The 20,904-nt window shown below is 38.9% G+C and overlaps 1 protein-coding gene across 2 annotated transcripts in view; it reads right to left on the bottom strand.

Annotated features, from left to right (window-relative positions):
• Positions 1-6,786: 6,786 nt before the first annotated feature.
• Positions 6,787-20,904, bottom strand: part of lrrc45 (leucine rich repeat containing 45) — a 70,304-nt gene continuing 56,186 nt past the window's right edge. For both annotated transcript variants that reach the window (XM_059653708.1, XM_059653709.1), the window contains 3 exons: positions 20,554-20,727; positions 15,047-15,194; positions 6,787-14,596 (listed from right to left, as the gene is read on the bottom strand). In XM_059653708.1, coding sequence (XP_059509691.1) covers positions 14,400-14,596; positions 15,047-15,194; positions 20,554-20,727 — 519 coding nt within the window. In that variant the 3' untranslated portion in view covers positions 6,787-14,399. The remainder of the gene's footprint in view (positions 14,597-15,046; positions 15,195-20,553; positions 20,728-20,904) is intronic.

Genomic DNA, 20,904 nt, shown 5'->3' with positions numbered 1-20,904 from the left:
CAGTCTTTGCATTATCCAGTGCCTCCAACCCTTTTCGATTCACTCCATGTGATATCAAGATTGGCTGAAGACTGGCATCTGTGATGCTGGGAAACACTGGGAGGAGGTCAAGGTCGATCATCCATTTGACACATCTGGCTAAAGATTGTTGTGAATGCTTCAGCCTTATCTTTTGCACTGTTGTGCTGGCTCCTTCATCATTGAGGATGGGGATATTTGTGCTGCATCCTCTTTCAGCAAGTTATTTAAATGCCCACCACCATTCATAACTGGATGTGGCAGGACTGCAGAGCCTGGATCTGATCTGTTGGCTGTGGGATCAGTAAGCTCTGTCTCTCACTGGCTGCGTATGAGTTTGATACACAAGCACTCCTTCTGGTAGCGTCACCAAGTTGACACTTCATCTTTAGGAATGCGTGGTGCTGTTCCTGACTTGCCCTCCTGGACTCTCCATTGAACCAGTGTCGATCCCTTGCATCGATGCTAATGGTCGAATCGGGGATATCCCAAATCATGAGGTTGCAGATTCTATAGGAGTATAATTCAGCTGCTATTGATGACCCACAGCGCCTCATGGATACCCAGTCTTGAGTTGCTGGATCTGATCGAATTCTGTCACATTTAGCACAGTGGTAATGCCACACAACGTGCTGGAGGGTATTCTGAATATGAAGGCAGGACTTCGTCTCAACAAGGACTGTGCAGTGGTCACTCTTACTGACACTGTCATGGACAGATGCAACCACAGCAAGCAGATTGAGGTCAAGTATGTTTTTCTCTCGTTAGTTCCTTCACCTCTTGCTTCAGACCCAGCCCACAGCTATCTCCTTTAGATGATCCTACTGTTCTTCATGATCAGTAATGGTGCTGCTGAGCTGCTCTTGGTGTTGGCCATGAATGTCCATTAGTATGTGCATTTTGTACCCTTGTTACTGTTAATGCTTCCTCCAAGTGTTGTTTAATATGGAGGAGTACTGGTTCTTTAGCTGAGCGAGGATGGTATGTGGTAATCATCAGGAGGCTTCCTTGCCCTTATTTAACTTGATGCTATGAGACTTCCTGGGGTGCAGAGTCAATGCTGAGGATTCCCAGGAAAATTCCCTCTCGACTGTATACTACTATGCCGCCACCTCTGCTGTGCTTGTACTGCCAGTGGGACAGGACATATCCAGGGATGGTGATATGGTGTCTGTGACAGTCATACTCACAAAATCATACACGACAGACAATGTCAGGCTGTTGCTTGACTAGTCTGTGAGACAGCGATCAAAATGTTGGCACTAGCCAAAATGAGGAACATTTAAGGACACAAGGACTATACTTATTGGAGTTTAGAATGATGAGGGCGGGGATCTAATTGAAACTTAGAGTACTGAATGGCCTGGACAGAGTGGATGTTGGGAAGATGCTTCCTTTGGTAGGAAAGAGTATGACCCAAGGGCCATAGTCTTAGAATAAAGGGAAGACTTTTTAAGAACGGAAATAAGGAGAAACTTCTTCAGCCAAGCAGTAGTGAATCTACGGAATTCACTACCACAGAAGGCTGTGGAGGGCAGGTCATTGAGTGCATTTAAGCCTGAGATAGATCATCAAGGGGATCAAGGGTTACGGGGAGAAAGTGGGAGAATGGGATTCAGGAACTTATAAGTCATGATTGAATGGCAGAGCAGACTCGATTGGCCGAATGGCCTAATTCTGCTTCTATGTCTTATGATCTTACAGCCCTGAGATGTTAGGAGGAGGACTTAGCAGGATTGACAGGGCTGTTTTGCTGTTGTCACTTCAGGAGCCAGGTAAACCAGTTTCATTTCTTTATTGAGACTTCATAGCAACTGATACAATTGAGTGGCTTGCTAGTCTATTTCTGAGAGTAGCTGAGAGCCAACCGCATTGCTGTGGTTCTGGAGTCGTATGTCGGCCAGAACCGGTGAGGATGGCAGGTTTCCTTCCCTGGAGGACATTAATGAACCAGATGGTTCTTTCTACCATGAAACCATTGTTGGTCATTAGATTCTTAATTTCAGATTATTAAAAATATTCCACTATCTACAATGGCAGAGATTCAGACTTATGCCCCTGGAACATTAGCTGAGTTTGTAAGAATACCACTAGGCCATTGCCTCCCTGAATCATTTACCTTCAATTACATTGTTTGAAGATATTACTTTAAATGGTTACAATAATAGTTTAAGTTTGAAAGAAAATTTGACAGGATTCAGGATATATTCTCTACAGATTCCAATGTGCAATCTCAGCCAACTACTTATGTAACACACAGCACTGCTAGTCCAAAAGCTATGAATGCCAGAGTTGAAATTCAAATCAAAAGTTGCACCTTTCCCAAAAGCCATATGCATGGGGGAACAAAGGTGGAATCACAACTTATCTCAGGATCATCATGCAGGTATCAGAGATTGAGAAGTATTCTGCTAAATTGTTATGCAGTCATAATAATAACAACTCAACAGTTAACCTTCATAACATTATCTGAGAAATAGTCCATGATCTCGTGGGAGCTTTGCTCATATTTTTGAGAATCTAATATCCAAGTTGAAAGGAGATAGAAGCTGACCACAGAATATTTTCTTACTGTGCATCCAGTAAAAGAATCTTGCCTTGCTTGTTAATTTATCCAGTACAAGAACTAATCTGAATCTCATGTCTATTCTAAGCTGTTTGTACTACGTTGGCTGATTTTGCAAGAATGGAGGTAAGGATGCCATAACAACTTTAGAACTCAGGAGATCCATAGAGAAATGTTAGTCCACTCCAACCACCTCCACAAATTTTGCACGGCTATTGTTGAGATATTGGAGGGAAGCCATGAGATAAGAATTTTGTCTTTGGATGATGTTAATGCTTTCAGAAAAAAAAGTTACTTAAAAAGAAAAGGTAAAACACTCCAGGAAGACAAATTCAACTAAATGGAAGCAAGTTACCTCAGAGTTTTCCTGGCTTGAATAAAGGGAACAGTTCCAAACTGGTCGGATAAATGCACCCCACCTCAGTTTTCAAGTAATCATATGTGATAATTTGGTGAAGTATGTTCCAACCATAATGCAACTTCATCAAATGAAAACACTAAATAAAAGCATTAAAAATATAAATGAAGACAATTACTGTCACAAGAAAACAATTTGCCAAAGAAAACACTTACATAATTGACAATGCAAATCTTACCACAGGTATTTCTGCTATAACGTGTTTCATTAATGCAACTGATGAATAGTGGATGCTGTTTGGATGACGCACATTTTCTACTGTACAGTATCGTAATTTACTGTAGCAATTCCTTCTAAAAGCAACTTTCTATGGTGATTTTCTTTAGCATGATTTTCTATAGCACGAGGTCGCGCAAGTATGCAACTATCATGTTATAGGAGAACCACTTAATTTCAGATGAAAATTAGTTCCAATTTGATTCTTGAGATTTCATACTGTCTTCACATAACACAATCTACATTAAATCAATTTAACTAGGTCCACAGAGTCAGAATCATACAGACGGAAACAGACCTTTCGATCCAATTCGTCCATGCCGACCATTTGATCGATAACCCTCTAACCTGTCCTATTCATGTACCTGTCCATTTGTCTTTTAAATGTTGTAATTGTACCATTTCTACCATGTCCTCTGGCAGCTTATTCCATACACACCATTCTGCGTAAGAAAAATTTTCCCCTCAGGTCCCTTTTCCCTGCTCACCTTGGGGAAAAGACCTTGGCCATTCATCCTATCTTTGCTCCTCATGATTTTATAAACCTCGATAAAGGTCACTCCTCACCCTCCAAAGATCCAGGGGATACAAGTCCCAGTCTGTCTCTTTATTACTCAAACCTTCCAGTCCCGCCACACCCTTGTAGATATTTTTCTGCACACTTTCCAGTTTAACAATATCCGATCTATAGCAGGCTCATCAGAATTATACACAATTGTACACATTAAAGTGGTGTTACCAATATCTTGTACAGCTGTAACAATGACGTCCCAACTCTTGCACTCAGTATTCTGGCCGATGAAGACAAGCATTCCAGATGCTTTCTTCACCACCTGCAACACCGCTCTCAAGGATAACAAAGTGTGGAGCTGATGAACCACAGCAGGCCAAGTAGCATCGCTTGGCCTGCTGTGTTCATCCAGCTCCACACTTTGTTATCTCGCATTCTCCAACATCTGCAGTTCCCATTATCTCTGATCACCACTTTCAAGGAACAGTGTACCTGCATCCCTAGATCTCTGTGTTCAACAACACTCCCCAGGGCTCTACCATTAACTGTGTAAGTCCTGCTCTGGTTTGTCTTACTAAAATTACAGCAGTTTAGGAAATCTGAAGTTAAATAATGCTTCAGCAGTATGCAATTTCTTCCCTTTTTTTATGCGATTTACAGAAACTTTTGAGCAATATCTGTACAATATCTGTTTCTTCAAAACACCTCCAATGAATAACTGAAAAATTGTTCTGGAACTGCTTGTTTTTATGTTACATCATTTTTTCATTACCTAATCCATTCACTAACATTTATCTCTGTTAAATCGTAATTCTGGATTTGGTGCTCCATTATATTAATAGTTTACAAAAAAAAATTTTGCATTTGAATGTAGCTAGGACATTAAGATGTAAAAGAAAAGGATTACAATAGTTACTTCAGATGGTTATTAAACACCAATCTGGAACTATTAATACAACTGTAACATCAACACTAGACTGCAAATTATAAACGAGCTGCTCAGAGTAAAATAAAATAGTAAAGGTTGAAAGCCAAAGAAAGAACAATAAAACAATTTGATAGAAAACAGTGAGTGACATTACATAACATGCACCAAGCATAAGACAGAATATATGATAAACTGTCATATATCATTTTGTTTATACTTTTCAGGTCACATTGCTGTAACAGGCAAATAGTTAATCAGAAATAAATTATGAAAAACACAAGGCACATGGTTATGCTGCAGAAGTGAATAAAATCAAAATGCGGGTGAAGATTAAGAGCACAGAGAATATGACAACGAAACAAAATAATGCACTCACCATCATTACTCCTCTGAAATAGTCAACGACTTCTGGAGTCCACACGTGCACAGTTTAAGCACAGAAACCCAGAGATTGCTGAAAGATTCAATGCTTCCCACAGGGTATGTTATTTGGTTGGCTATATCTAGATTGACAGAAATTTCTACTTTTACTCCAACTGGTCTTGCTGGAAAAGCCTTACAGAGGTTACTCTTTGCTGAGTGAGCCGTAACTTTTTTTTAAAGTAACTTAAGTCTATAATCAGTGAACAGTTTCACTATCCCCAAAACACTTGATGCTAAATTCTCTATTATGATTAAAAAAGCTAGTCCTAAAAATGTTTTCAAGAATTTGGTATTTCTGCCTCTGTCTTAATTCCATGTACATGTACCAATCATTTGTGTGTATTTTTTTTAAACTTAAAAATTCAAAGCATTTTACTTTGGAGTTTGCTTTCTCTGATAATACATAATTGCTATTAGCTTATCTGCTTATCCCACTTAAGCAGGATCTGGTGGATGCCTGATGAACTCCTCAACTCAATGTCTGATTCAGGCTGTCTTTCGGAAAGGGAAAACTCATACCCTATAGATCTAGAATTTTGAGGCTTTCTTCAATGTCAGGAGTGAGTGCCATTGCTTCACTGCTGACTGCAAAACCTAGGTTGATATTAGTTGCTCTAATAATATGCTAAACATTGTAAAATTATGAAAATAGAAACAAAACTGCAGCTCTCTTTTCTTTCACTCTCTTCTGTGTCAAACACAAAGAAGCAGGTATCAGATTCTTGACAGGTATTTTAAGAAGGGACACTGTATCAGATCTCTTGGTTTTATCCTATTTCCATTCTGTAAGTTATATTCATTACATTTCTGGATTTGTTGGATTTGTGCTAAAATGAACTCACAGTTATAGATAATAATTATGCACCAGAATTCACTAAGTGCAGGAATTTTTAAAAACAGCCCTCAACCAACTCTCACACTACAATTGAAAACTAGAACTGCTATAAAGTGGCAGGGTGGTACAGTGGTTAGCACTGCAGCCTCAGTGAGCCAGGGATCTGGGTTTGATTCCAGCCTCAGGCGACTGTCTGTGTGGAATTTGCACATTCTCCCTGTGTCTGTGCGGGTTTCCTCCGGGTGCTCCAGTTTCCTCCCACAGTCCAAAGATGTGCAGGTTAGGTGGGCTGGCTGTACGAAATTGTGTAGATTAGATGGGTTATAGGGGGATGGATCTGGGTGGGATGCTCTGAGGTTCAGTGTAAACTTGTTGGGCCAAAGGGCCTGTTTCCACACTGTAGGGATTCCATGAAAGAAACAAATGCTGAAACCTGATATTTACACTGGAAAAAAAACGAAACCTTCTTTCACTTGGGTAAGCATTTATTCATTATAAATATCTTAATTGTTGTATACAGAATTAAAAATTAAACTCAAAACATGATTTATTTTCAAAAACAAGATTTTAAACTGGGAGTCCATGAGAATGTTTCAAATGATCCATCAAAATAATTACAGAATAGCCAGATAAAATGTGATTATTAACCAAAAATTCAGGTTGCAATCTCCCAGGTTTCAAAACGTGTATTTACTTCATGCAAGAGATAATGGGAACTGCAGATGCTGGAGAATCCAAGATCACAAAGTGTGGGGTTGGATGAACACAGCAGGCCAAGCAGCATCTTAGGAGGACAAAAGCTGACGTTTCGGGCCTAGACTCGGGCATCTGATGAAGGGTCTAGGCCCGAAACATCAGCTTTTGTCCTCCTAAGATGCTGCTTGGCCTGCTGTGTTCATCCAGCCCCACACTTTACTTTATGCAAGGAGCTTTAACTCAATTAACACTAATGTTGTTCCCAAGAAATGGCGTATTAATGAGATGATAAACAAAAATAATTTTTCCCATAAGAAACCACATAATAAGGGTGAGTAATATTCTTGACCTGCAATTTTTACACTAAATACCTAAATGGCTGCCATGACCTAATTGGCCTAACTATGCTCTACAGTATTATTTAGTCTGACTAACTTACCCCACCGTCACTGCTTCCCGTTATTGATCCCTTGCTTGCTACCCTGTTCACTCCCTCCCCAACTCCCTCAGTCCGTTCTGCAGGCAGTTTTCCTCCTACCTTTCACCTCTCACCCTTCTGGTTGCTCCAAGTTTCCCTCTTGCCGTGAAGAAGGCCGTGAATGCAGGGTAGCAATAGAGAAGGAGGGAGGGATTAGGAAGATGGATGTCAGGTAAGAGATGTATGGCAAAAGGAAAAAGAGGAGCAAACGAAGTGGAGACAGGGTGTGTGAGCAGGCAAAGGAAGGACTGAATGGGAGTTGAGAAAGCTGTGACAGAGAGGTAGGGGCGTTCATGAAAGGTGACAAGAAAAGTAGCAGTGTGTTACAAAACACAGATTGAGCAGATGGAATGAAAATGCCCATCAAAAGTAGACACATGTATAGCAACCACACCAAAAAAAATTGCACCATCAGAGATTGCTTTAAATGGGAATAACTGTACAATTATTTCAGTGGGAGCAAGATAAATTATAAATAAGGGAACATTTGTTGCAAGTGTACACAAAGTGGCAACTATAGGTAAATTTTTAAATTTAATCAGCGCTTTAAAGCAAGAATACCAACACTGTTATGATACAGAACTTCCTTCAAGTAAAGGATGACAAAACTGAAGAAGGTAAAGGGTTAACGTCTACTTGTCTGGAAATACATTTCAACCACAATTTGTAATCTGTCCATAACTACTCTCAAACAAATCGTTGAAACTCTCCAAAATACAATAGAGCAATTTAATTAGTTAGCATGAGATATACAAGAGCAGACAACTTCTAATAATACTAAAGGTACCAAAGCAGTAATAAAATCCACAGATACCACTGGCTTGAAATCTCATTCTCCATTGTGGTGCAGTAAATCGCTAAAACAAAAATTCATAATGCCATCTGCCATTGAAATTGTACAGGAAATCTTTGGATACATGAAGGCCAAGGAACTAGTTAAAAAAAAACTGGTATCAAATGACACTGTCAAATGCTAGATTGATTAAATGCCAAAATATACTTCTGCAGAGCACTGATTAGCAGCATGACAACAGCTTTGTGATCTAAATGAATTCAGACGTTGCTAAAATATCCCATTTACTCAACTATATTCAGAATGTGTGGAGTAAGGAAATACAACACAATGTTTTGATTTGCAAACGGCCCCAAGTAAAGTCAGATGATACTTTCACCTAGTTACATTACGTAACTTTAGCAAAAATCAGCTAAATCCATTGTATCAGGGTCTGCACTCTTTGAATCAGCAGTAACAGGCAAAAAGCATTCTGGTGCCATGCAAAATATAAAAACCACTGTAACCCAAAATATTTGAAGATATTGATTTTTATGCTCAGAAGCACATGCTGCAAAAGACAGTAAATCGGGTATTCATGGTACAGTATTCACAAAACAGAAGTATGTGCTAATTTTGTTAAATGCAGAAATGTACTTTGGTTAGATATTAGGCCTTCAGCACAATTCCTTACGCATGCATACAGATATGAGATTACTAGTTTTGGTACTTAACTGCATATTTCATCTCAGGGGAAGAGGTATGTACTTTCATCGCTGATAAGAAACCTGAACTTGGTGACATGCTAAAATATTATGTTTAGTTGATTCCACTGGGATACCTTGTAGGCATATTCAGTGACAGGAGTAAACAGAATAAAATTATGCAAGTAAAAAAGGCCTTTTTTGCCCAATGTAGATGAAGTGATGCATTCAAAAGCAATGCATATATATATCTACACACTTTCCAGCACAGGTCACTCAATGACAAATTCAAATAAAAAATCTGAATTTATTTTCAGACCTTTCCAGCACTTTTTAGTTTAATTAGCTCAATTGCACACTTTTTTGCTTGTAAGAATTAGAAATAGCCTAAAGTGAGAATATTTCTTTTATTCCTTTTGTCGAACCAAAAATCAACGCTCCCGTGATTTCACTGGTGCTGCTTTGTGGTTGTCTGTGACAAAGTAGACAGCTTCTGTTCAACATTTCTTCAAGTCAGAACTAGAAATTGAAATGATGAGCCTGGTAAATCATAAATGCAATCTAATTCCTGCCATCTGCATCACTGTGACACTCCCATTTGCTGTGTTCACATAATTCTCTCAGAGATACAATGCTGGAGGTTGGATGCTTGCCCTTAAGAAGCTGGTCTTGATGTGTACCAAGCATTTCAGGCATCAAATCAACATGTTTTGTTCATTCATTAGAAACAAAATACTAAATAGTCAAATTTTAGTAAATATACAGGATAGCTTGGAAAACAGGTTGTCATCCCTTTAATAATGTCATTGTCTTTATCTTTGATAACAATGGGTGGAAAGGTCCTAAGAAAAGTCTACCTGCTGCTGATGTTTTGAAAACAATTACATGTTGAAACATTAGCAAATGCTATTAAAAAAATCCATACAAGAAGAGTTTACACATTAACCTGATATCTTGATGTATCAAATGTCTCAACATATCCTTTAGACTCCCCAAAAGAGTATATAAATTAGGTAGATTCCATTTTTGTCAAACCATAGTCAACTTTATTTGAGATGCTCTTATTGGCCCTGGCTAAAAGGGAAGTGTGTGTCAAAATAAAAATCAGCTAGACCTTCTGTCCCTGTTTGAACTGTAAATGTACATGGAAACAAGGATTAAACAGAATGTGATCCTTTCCAGAGGGAAACGACTCCTTGTTAGACAGTATCCAAATTTTCAAATAAAAGTACATAGGAAAGGCACTGGAAGGCTCCAGCTACCTGTAACCCAACAAGACGAGGAGCTGTTCATAGAAGAAAAAAAGATGAAAGCAGAAGGTGGTGGTTGGGATTGAAAAAGGATTAAATATATTCCAGCTATTCTTGCTGCATACTAATGTTTGCCAATTTTCATTTTTAAAGAAGCCCCCTTGAAGACAGATCTTAAATTATTTGTTCTTTGATCAGGGAACAATTCATTCTGATATAGATATTGGTATAGATAATCCAAATGGTATTTTTAAACTTTTGCAATTAAATATACAGTCAGTATTCTTCAACAAGTAAACACTGAGAGTGCCTTCACGGGGCATTTACTGAGCAATAATTTTCTCACCCAGTGCTGATTGCTTTTCCAGGTATGGTCCAGGCATGGACGAACAGCAGAGTTGAGTGAGCATTTTTGTGGTACCAACGAGTCCCAGCAAAACTGAAGTCAATGAACATCAATCATTTCAGTCCCGAAGCACTGCTGCAGAGTCCCTCAGGGTGGTGTCCACAGATCAACTGCCTTCAGTAGTTCTATCAATGACTGTCCATCTGTCATAAGGTCAAAAGTGAGTAGGCTCACTGATGACTATACAGTGGTTTAGTACTATTTGGAACTCTGCAGATATTGAAGCATTCACGCCCACATACTGCAAGACCTGAGCAACATGCATGCTTAGGTTGATTAGTGGAAAGGAGGACTTTCAAGACACAAGTGCTAGAGCATGATCATTTTCAAGAAATAATCTAATTTTAGAATTTCATTAGAAACTAATAATTTTAAAAGAAATAAATTCAACCTTCTAGTTGGCAGGTGAAAGGATGATTCAGCAAGAATTTATATTTTCGGACTTTTACAGTAACAAATTAAATACCATTTTGCAAGCAACTTCTGTTAAGAGCTTCAGTTCATCCAAATTTGTTCTATCCTCCAAGTTCCATTCACTGATAAGCAGCAGTAACTGGCCTAGATTGCCAACCTCTTAACACCTTCAACTTTAAATTCTTATCCTTACTTTATAAACTTTTCGTTGCCTCTTCCTCTAAGCCATAGTCCTCCAGTTACCAAAAAAAAGGAGCCTGAATGTACCCAACCTGGGAGGTCCAGATCTTGTAACAGCGCAGTTATCAAGCCATCACGTCAATACCAAAAGGAGCACAAAACTGACACTCCTACAGGGCTCAGGAACTTGAAAGCAACCTCTATCTAACAAAGGTATACCCTCTTACAAGGTAAAACAAGTAGGAGCTTGGTGCAACAGACCAAATGAAACTCTTATTAATATAGCTGGTATGTAACCACCTGTGAAGAATGTTTGAATTGAGTGGAACAACAAAATCCTAGGAAATCTTTAGCAATGGCTTATGAAATAAAGATGTATTTTGCACCAATACCATGAGCCAAAGAGTAAAGCATTTGGATGAAACACTATCGAAGCCTGATATACTAATCAAAGAGTAGCAGGAGGAAGATGTCAATAGTTAATATGAGATACAAAGACAACAACATGGTGCTTGAGAGTGCACGAGTGAATAAATGATAAATATCAGCACCTAACAACCGAAACACCTTCCACTAGGTGGAACAGACTGAAAGCATTACAGTCACTTACTTTGACGTTATAATTGGAGGCCAAAAGAAAATGGCTTAAAAACAATCCAACCTTCACAAACTTTGAGAATCAAGATGTTCAAGACCTTCTCGACAAACCTTTGAAGCCCTTACTAGTTTGGCATAGGGCTATTTTCAACACTGATTTCACAATGTGACTAGATCACTGGTGCTGCAGTGATACTTATACTGAAACTATGAAGACTGACAGAGTGGAAGGGACAGCTGGTGACAGGTTGGTCCACTATGGTAAACATCTAAAGAAACCTGCTGAGACACACTAGGCTGGTAGGTTAATTTTTACCTGGATTCCTTCAGACCAAGGAGTAGAGGCCAAGTGCACTCATTTGGGACCTGAATGCATTCCTTGGGACTGTCCTGTTATAACCATTCCTTTCCTCCCTCAGGCCATCATTGACTCTGCAACCATTAACCTCCCCTGTTTCCCCAGAACTTGATGTATGTAGGGAACAATCTTGTCGTGACCTAGGCTACACCTGGCTCTAGTCCCAATTCTGACTCTGCTTTCAGGCAGCAGATAGATGTCCCAGCAGATTATCCTGGAATTATTTCACAAATATCAACTGCCTATGACAGTTAACTTCAGGCAATTGTGCACTCAAGACAGTAGGAATATTGTGCAAGACAATTTCAGTACATTAACAGATTAAGAGGCAAATTGCATTATTTTCTCAACAAAACTTAGGTGTAACTAATTCATAGGTAGGGAGAAAATATTTCTCAAACAAGAGGGCATGGGTTTAAAGTGATCTCCATAAGAAGCAAGGATGAAGTGAGGAAAAACTTTTTTACTCTGAGTACTTTTGGGTATGGAATGCACTGCTTGTGAATGTGGTGGCGGCGGCAGGTTCAATTGAGGCAGTTAATAGGACATTGGATGATTGTTTGAATAAGTATTGAAAAATATTGTGCAAGGGTATTAGGAAAATGCAGGATATTGGTGCTAGGTAATGACGCTCAATTAACAAGCCAATGCAGGCACAAATGGGCCAAATGGCCTTCTTCTACAACATACAGTGGACACTGGTTTTAAGCTCAAGCATCACTGCACAAATCTCTTCAATCACTTGAGACATACCTGCTCAGGCCTTGACCTTGACCATCCTTTGCTAGGTGAACTTCTTGTGTTAATAATGTGTTAGCATAAATTTCAGTACATAATTTTAGATGTACAATGGCCTAAAGTTAATTTCGTCTTGGCATAACTGAACTGTTTGGATTTTTACAATGACTTTCTTTGCTATTTCTCTGACTGAGACTGACACTTGAACAAAAGCATTCAGTTTTAGTGTGCTCAAAATGCTTCAAACTCCACCACTCTTATCCATCATTCCACTGGATGATTTTCCAGTGGGCATATTCCTGTTTAGAATAATAATGGGAAAATTGCTGCAGATGCAAGAGGCTCTAGTATGAGACACCATGCCAAAAGACAGTGAGAATCACTTAACCCCACAGATGGTGGGGCTTTTGTACTTGTTTTCTGCAAGTTTCTAGATTTAGGACAGGCATTTGAAGTCTGCAGGAAATTTTAGCAGAAGATCTGTGTAGAAACAGACATAAGGTTTCAAATAGGCTGGATGTTAACTGTACTGACCTACTCGCAGATTGGAGTGGGAAGGAGTTCGTTAGAGCATAAATGATCTCAGGGTGGGAATTTTCAACATGTTTAAATGTTAAAAATTTAGAGGGATATGATGAGTGTGGAAAACTGATGCTGAGGTAGTAGATCAACAAGGATTCATTTGAATGGGAACGCAGGTTTTAGTTGTTGAACAGTCTACTCCTATTTCTATATGACATCACTCATGAAATTCCCAATGCATAAGTAAGCCTGATTGACCAGACTGACTTCCTTTTTGGGAGGGTGCAGTCCAATGGAGCAGGGTAAATTCACCCCGGGGTTCCCAAGAGTTAGGGAGGGTGGAAAATTGGAGGCCTTGTAGGGGAGGTCTGAAGCATTTTAGGGAAGGGTCTAGCAGTGGCAGATTGTCCAAGCAGGGATGGTGGCTCTAAAAGTTGGGGTATGTGGGGAAATACAATTCCAATCTAAAGATACTTGTTTAGGTTTAGCTATTGAGTTACCCAGTCTGTCATTCTATGCTGAATTAAAATAGTGAATACAAACATACACAATAATATTTCAAGGTGCCAACCCACCTTCTCACAGCAGGCTCATCACTGGCCTAGGTGCAGTTCTGTTAAGATTGGACATGATCAAAACATGCCTTTTTTGAGACTGGAACCCAATGCTTCACCACCATGTGAAATTCAGTGACGGTTAATAGGTACATTTCAAAAAGTTTGGATTTCAGAATCTGATTTTGGGATGCAAGAACAAATAATCCTCATTCTCTCAAATTATGTTTAGTTTAGCAAATGGAGGCCAAACTTAGCATTAGGCCCAACTAAATGTGTAACTCCCTTCAAACATTCAAGGTATCCAAAAAAATTAACGAGATAGTGTGCAAACTATGTTAGCCATTTGTTTCAGATTTCCAGCATCCACAGTATTTTTTAGCCTGCTAGCTGTTTAAAATCCTTTTGAATCTAACTAATTTCAGACACACCACACATACAAAACCATACCAAAAATATTCACAATTATGATAGTTAAGTTATGATAGTTAAATTAAAAGAAATATACTAGAAGACAATTTTTCAGGCCTGTTTCTTTTCTCAAACTTTATAAAGTAGTGATCTCAAAATTTCAGTTCTGCTCGTTCAGATCACAAATTTAGAAACCCTTTTCTGGATATAAACAGTGCATCATGTATTTGCCAGTATCATTCCATTCTTGAAGCTTGATATGACCTAGATCAAAGCATAATCTTTCATCCCTAAACCTATCATTTTTATTCCACCTTCAATTTTGCACCACTTTGTAATCTGAAATTTGGAAAAAAATCTGCCTCTCTTTACTTGTTGCCGACTTTTCATTTTGCTGTAAAGTTTCATTTCTTTGTACACTGACCACCATATGGAGAGCTATGTACATAGGAAATGATCGCATTGTGTAGGAAACTAGCTCGTTGTGCTTCATCTTCTTTCATTCGCACAATTTCGTTCTCTTTCAGTCGGACTTTTTCCAATAAAGAGCTAATTTCGCTCTCCTTATCCAACATGGCATCTCGGTGATTACTTGACTGTACTGAAATGAAAGAGGAGAATTTTATTTTCAATTCAGTCCTGGACTTGGGAATCATTAAACAAAATAGTATTTTGGGGTGAACTGAAGTAAGCAATTAATGGTTACAGAAATTTCAGTCCCAAATTAGGCTTCTCTTTTTTCAGCACTGGTAAGAGTTTAATTTTTTTCCAATTTTATTCCAGGTCCTACTTAGTAATAACAAAAGTATAATGTCATAGATCAATTGATTATCAGCCAGCTGCACCATTACAGTGCTTTTTCTTTATCAGACAAAGATTTGCACACATTAAAATTTACTCATGCATTAAAATGTTTAAAAAACAGTTGCTCTACTCTTTCGATTTGGGCAAATAGTCAATGTACCCATATTGTATTTAAGAGTTTACCAATAATAGCTGACAACAGAATACTTTTCACAGTTAATAAAGCAAGTATTTCCCGTTTGCATACCTTTCAGTTGTCTTTCTAAAGCTGAAATCTTTTCTTTAAGTCCTTCCTGTGCTATTCGTTCTGCTTGCAGATGACCAATTTGTTCCTGGAGTTCTACCCGTACAATATTAACCTCTGCAACTTTCTCTTGATCCTTACCAGATAATTCCTGAACATGGAATTTTCAGTGTTAGGAATTTTATTACACTTGGATTGCAATTCAAACAAGTCTATTCTCAGTAATTTCACAATAGTGAACATATTATACACAACATATTCTGGCCCTAATTATGTGGGGAGAAAGTTCTGTTAAGGCCACATTGATTTATCATAAAAATGGCTAAGTAGTGGGAACATACTGTGCAGGCTAAATGAGATTGAGGTGGGCTAAATGGCTGCACTGATCTGTATTTATCTTACGCCAAAATGTTTTATGATGAACATTTGAAAAGGAGATTGTAGGAAGACCATATTTCCAAAGTTATTAGCAATGCAACCTTTTCAGCAAAACATCAACAAAAGGGATATCTTTGTCTGCTCAGGCAAACTTCAGAGGAAATTTTTCCTTGATCTTGATAAAATTCCAGGTCAGACCACCAGGCATGCATAACTGCTTCCCCCCAACACTCCATAAAGACATGCAATTACGACAAACTTCTTAAAAAATATATTCCCTCATGAGATGTGGGCACTGCTGGACTGGTCAGCATTTATTGCTCAGAAGGCACTTGTATGCTGTGTATCTGAAATCACATGTGGACCAGGTAAGGATGGCAGATTTCCTTCTCTAAAGGACATTAGTGAACCAGAGGGGTTGCGACAATCGACGGTGACTATGTGGTCACTAACAGGCTAACATTTTATTTGAGATATTATTGAATTCTAAAATTTCACCATCTGGCATTGATGGAGTTCAAATCAACATCCTCAGAACATTAGCCCGTGTTCTGGATTACTAGGCCAATGACATTGACACTATGCCACTGCCTCTGCCTGCAGCCATTTCCATCTATTAGGCTAATCCCAAAAATCACAGACTTCCTACTGTATCTCATCTTATAGTCATACAAGTCATACAATACGGAAACAGACCCTTCGGTCCATTATTGAATAGTTGCTTCTGTTAAAGAATTTTGCACTGTACGCTTAAAATTTAGGAAGACGTGATTCGCTACTCTAGATGGCCTCGTCCCCATCTTCACCGCCCCTTACGTGAGCCAAATTTTAACAACTGTCCCTTTTCCCAAATCATGAAACATGTCTGTGTCTTCGATAGTTTAGGTTTTATTTAAAGATGTACTGGAATTCAGCTTATTTAATCCCTTGAGAATTTAAATAAGATCACCTCTAAACCATGCTAACTGTTAAAGAGGTTAGAACTCTTACCTGATTTTTCATTATTTTTGTTTTATGCTTTTTTTCAACTTTGAATTATGACCTGTAAATGACTGATGGATTTTGTGACAACTTGGATTTCAAAACAGAACAGCTCGAGTAAACTTTATTTTTTGTGGCCTGGCCTGGAGGCTAATTGCAGGTTGAGCCTTGATCAAAAGGTTCTAACAGACACAGCAACCCTGGGAAAGAGCATGGTGTTTAAACAGATGGCAGAAGTTGACTATTAACGAGATCAACATCTGGGAATTTGCACCAGCAAGTCTGAAGGAGACCCTACGTTCAAGCAGATGGCTGCTGTTGAATGGTGACTAAGGCCTTGAAGAGAGTCGATCAGTATATCAGGGCAGAATGAGAATTAATGTTATTTTCTTTGAAGTATATTACCTGAGAGAAAGTTCTGGAATGCTGCTGAGACCGCATGAAGATTTGAAAGCTCCATGCCTAATCTGATACATTTTTTGAGCTCAAAGTGTAGAAAGCTGATTTAGAATTACTGCTGTCTTTGCTTGGGTGAACTGAGAAGGAGACACCCTGAACAACACTTCAGGAAAACAGCAAAGGGGTCCACAGTTATGTCTGCGAAACAACACATGATTAAAGACATTTTATGTAATCTGGCCAGTTCAGTTATTTTCTTTTACTAATCCCTTAACTGTGTTAGTTTGTCTTTTGTGTGAATGGAGCTGAAAACAAATGTTTTGTCTTTAAAGCACAGATGTAAATCAGCTTACTGTGCTGTTTAAATTTTTTTTCTGCTCATGTTAATTGTTAATTTGTATTTAATAAACTGTCAAATCTTTTGTTGAAGATACAAAACTAGTGAACGAAAATGAATTAGTCCTAAAGTCTGGGATTTGGTACTCAAAAGTCTGATTAGAAACCATAGGAGTGACTATTCGAGAGTCTTTGATGGTTGTTTTACTGGGTGCTTTGCATAGAGGTAGAAAGGCAGCTTTGGTTCAACAACGTATTTCCATGCTGTAACAGATACAAGACTTTCTAATATCAGTACTTTCTCATCACAACAAAGGTATCAAATTCCATTCCTTATTTGACTTGTGTCTGTCATTCAAGGATAGCACATCATTTCTCAGATTTTAATTGACAGATGACAGAAAGTTTAAACTGATTTTTCCCACTTTTAGATTGTAGATTATTTCCTTTTTTCTAATTTTGCATCTAGCTTCATGACTAAAGTTTAGCAGTTTAATTTGTAACCCTGAAGAACTATTAAATTTCCATCCTCAAATTTTGCATTTTTAGTGTTAGTTTGGCTTAGCTCATTGTATGCCTATCTTGGGAGTTAAGTTGTAGCTTTAGATCCCAACACCAATGAGCACACATTCTACGATGACACCAAATACTGTACCGAAGATAAGCTGCATTTCTGGACAGGCTTTCAAATCTGACGCTAAACTTAATCTGTATCTTCCTATTTGTTGAAGAGCATCGAGCTTTCCCTATGTTTTGGCCACTAGTTAATCCAGACCCAACACTACAAAATAAAAGAAATTGACTAACCATTTGTTTGCCATTTGCAATGCATAAATTGGTTGCGATTGGAACCAGGTTGACCTCATTGACTATGAGGTTGTTGATTTCAGTTGTTAACCTGGGCCAATCAGGAAAGCCCTGGCTGACCAATATAACTAGGAGATTAGCTCTCCTCAGTCATGCAACTGAATTCTGAGTTGGCTGGTCATAATCCAGTATATTGTGAATAAGTAAATAAAGCATAACATAGTGATGGGATACTAGCTTCTGTGCAGTTATTTCAGTGGTGATAAGTGAAAACAGGATGGCTCTGAAGGACATTTTCTTGCAACAGTCATCTTGGAGTTGGGGTAAGCATTTCAGGCATCATGCCTTTATTTGGAAAGCTTGACTCATTTGTTTCTGCATGCTGTTGAGGGCTGGGCTCAGTATATGGAAAGAATAGCACAGATGAAAAGCAATGTCTTTTTTGCCTGGGGGGGGGGAAGTAATGAGCAATACTTCTGACTGTTTATGGACCTGCAACCTTCTCAGTTATAAGGGGCTTAACTTTCCCAAAGGCTCCAGCCACTAGAACATTCCAACAGTTGGAGTTGTTCAAGGAATATTATGACCTCAATCTAATTGAGACACTCTTTGGATTTTATTTGACTGTTACTGAATGAGTGGAATCCATGATGTGATTTTTGGGTTCTCACTGAATGAGATGCTGAGATCCCATTTGGTATATGGGATTAATGGTGTAACCATGCAAAAGTACCTACTAGCTGAAGCCCAAGTTGGCTTCAACAGGCACTATAATGGATATAGGTATCACCTACAAAAGTGGACCCCCTCACCTCTTCTTCTGGCTAAACTCTGGAACACTGAGTGCAGACAATTGCAGAGCATCATGCAAGACACATCCTAAGCAGAGGAACCCTTGGCTGGCCCTCAGGAGAACCCCACAATAAAGCTGTGCCTTGGCCAAGCAACTAAAAGTTCTTCAGGATCTGGGCCAGCAAGCTACCATTGTTGCTGCCAGTATGTGGACTGAAGACAGTAAAGGAGTCTTGCAAGGCCTGCCTTGAGTAAGGGAAAAATTGTAGGCCAGTATCCAGGAGAGTGTACACACTAGAAAGTCTCTCTGCATGTGGGTTGGAACAATTGAATAGCTTAGTGACATCCAGATCCAAACTAATTTTCAAGTTCATGTTTGGTTAAATGGTCATCCAGTTCCTGCAGAGATCAATAGTGGCATCTGTGATTGCAGTGTCAGTCATTAACCAGTTTCACCTGGGACTCCAACTCTTAAACTTGCACCTGACCAAGAAAATACATTGGGGAACCGTTACAGATTAAGGGTATGACTTTGGTTCCTGTCTCCTATGAGAAGCAGTTGGTACAACTACCACTGGTAGTAAAAGGCTCAGGCCCAAGCCTATGGGGTGGGATTAGTTGGAAAAAACATTCACCTGGATTGATTCAACATTGTTCAATTTTAAACAAGGCTACCTCTGTGCAGTCCCAGTGAAATACTCAGGAAGGACTTGGGACTATCCAAGGGTCTAAAGTCAATATACATGCTGACCAGGAAGCAATTTTTTGAAAGGCCTGCCTGGTGCCGTTTGCCTTGCAGGAGAAAGTGGAGGTGGCAATCATGATTTCATCACTGCCATCTCATGAAATCAGTGCAGTTTGCAGAATGGGCAGCATCAGTTGTACTGATTGTGAAGCCTGATGGCTCAGTTCCCCTTTGTAGGGATTGTAAGCAAACAGAAAACAATCTCTTGCAGCTGGATATCTTGCTAATTGCTTCTGTAGAGGACTTGTACATAATGTTTTGTGGGGTGAAGCACTATCCTTCACAAAACTGGACATGAGCTACACATACCTACAATTGTGACTAGATGGAGTACCAGAAGTATGCTGCAATTTAAACCCCCATGAGTAATTATCACTCTACAAGATGGGCATCATCAGCCTGTGCCATTTTCCAGTGGACATGGGGAACATCTTAAAAGGGCTACCCCAGGTTGCCATTTATCTGGACAACTTACTAATAACAGGGAAGACCAGTAAAGAGCACTTAGAACTTGGACACTGTACATGAATGTTTCTCTGACAGGTGTATGCCTTAGGAGGGAGAAAGTAGTATTCCAGGCACCAAGTAATCTACTTGGGTTGGAGCTGACAAAACCAGGTTACATCTGTTGAAACTCAATGAGGGCAATCAAAAGGAACCCTGGCTTGCTCTCATCTGTACTGGAGCTTAGGTCTTTCCTTGGTTTAGTGATTTACTTCAGGAACTCATGCATAACCTGGCCTATATATTTCACCTGCTATTGAAAGGGTCTATATCGTTTCTTCCCATAGTGCTTTTATTAGTGTTCCACTTGAATCAACAGCTTGTTGCAGAATTAACAGCTCAGTACTCAGGTCATTCTATAAATGGCTGTTTAAATCTACCATTTCAGGACATGTTGTAACATAAAATTAGTCAGGTTACAAATGCAACACTAATTAATACTACTTTATTTACTACAAAAAAACTTGTCTACATTACAATTTGCTCTGGTAATAGTCACAAAATGCAAAATCCAAAACTGATCAGATTCTAAGATTATAAACCAGTAAATTGCACCATTCAAATTTACCTGAGTGAGTTCTTCAATACGGCGCTTTAAACCTTCAACTTCAAAAGTAAACTTGTTGTTTTTTGCTTGTAAGTCATTGATGGTTTGTTTTTGCATAGTACATCGATTTTGGCATTCATCACGTGACTGGCTAACAAGATGAAGTTTCTCTTCCAAGTTGGCCAATAACTCTTGCTAAAGTACAGAGGAAATTCAAGGATAGATGGAAAAATAATACTCAATGGCAGTGTTAAACACATTAATTCTGGACTGATCACTGTTTCCTAGTAACTTGTTCATGTAAAATCAGGTTGACATTAGTACACTGCTGTTGAACTAATTGGTGTCCATCAAGATGAAACTGAAGTCTTA

Source organism: Stegostoma tigrinum, chromosome 22, assembly GCF_030684315.1.
Source record: "Stegostoma tigrinum isolate sSteTig4 chromosome 22, sSteTig4.hap1, whole genome shotgun sequence".
Lineage (NCBI taxonomy): Eukaryota > Metazoa > Chordata > Chondrichthyes > Orectolobiformes > Stegostomatidae > Stegostoma > Stegostoma tigrinum.
Note: the sequence above shows the minus strand (reverse complement) of the source record. Positions and strands in the feature narration are given on the sequence as shown.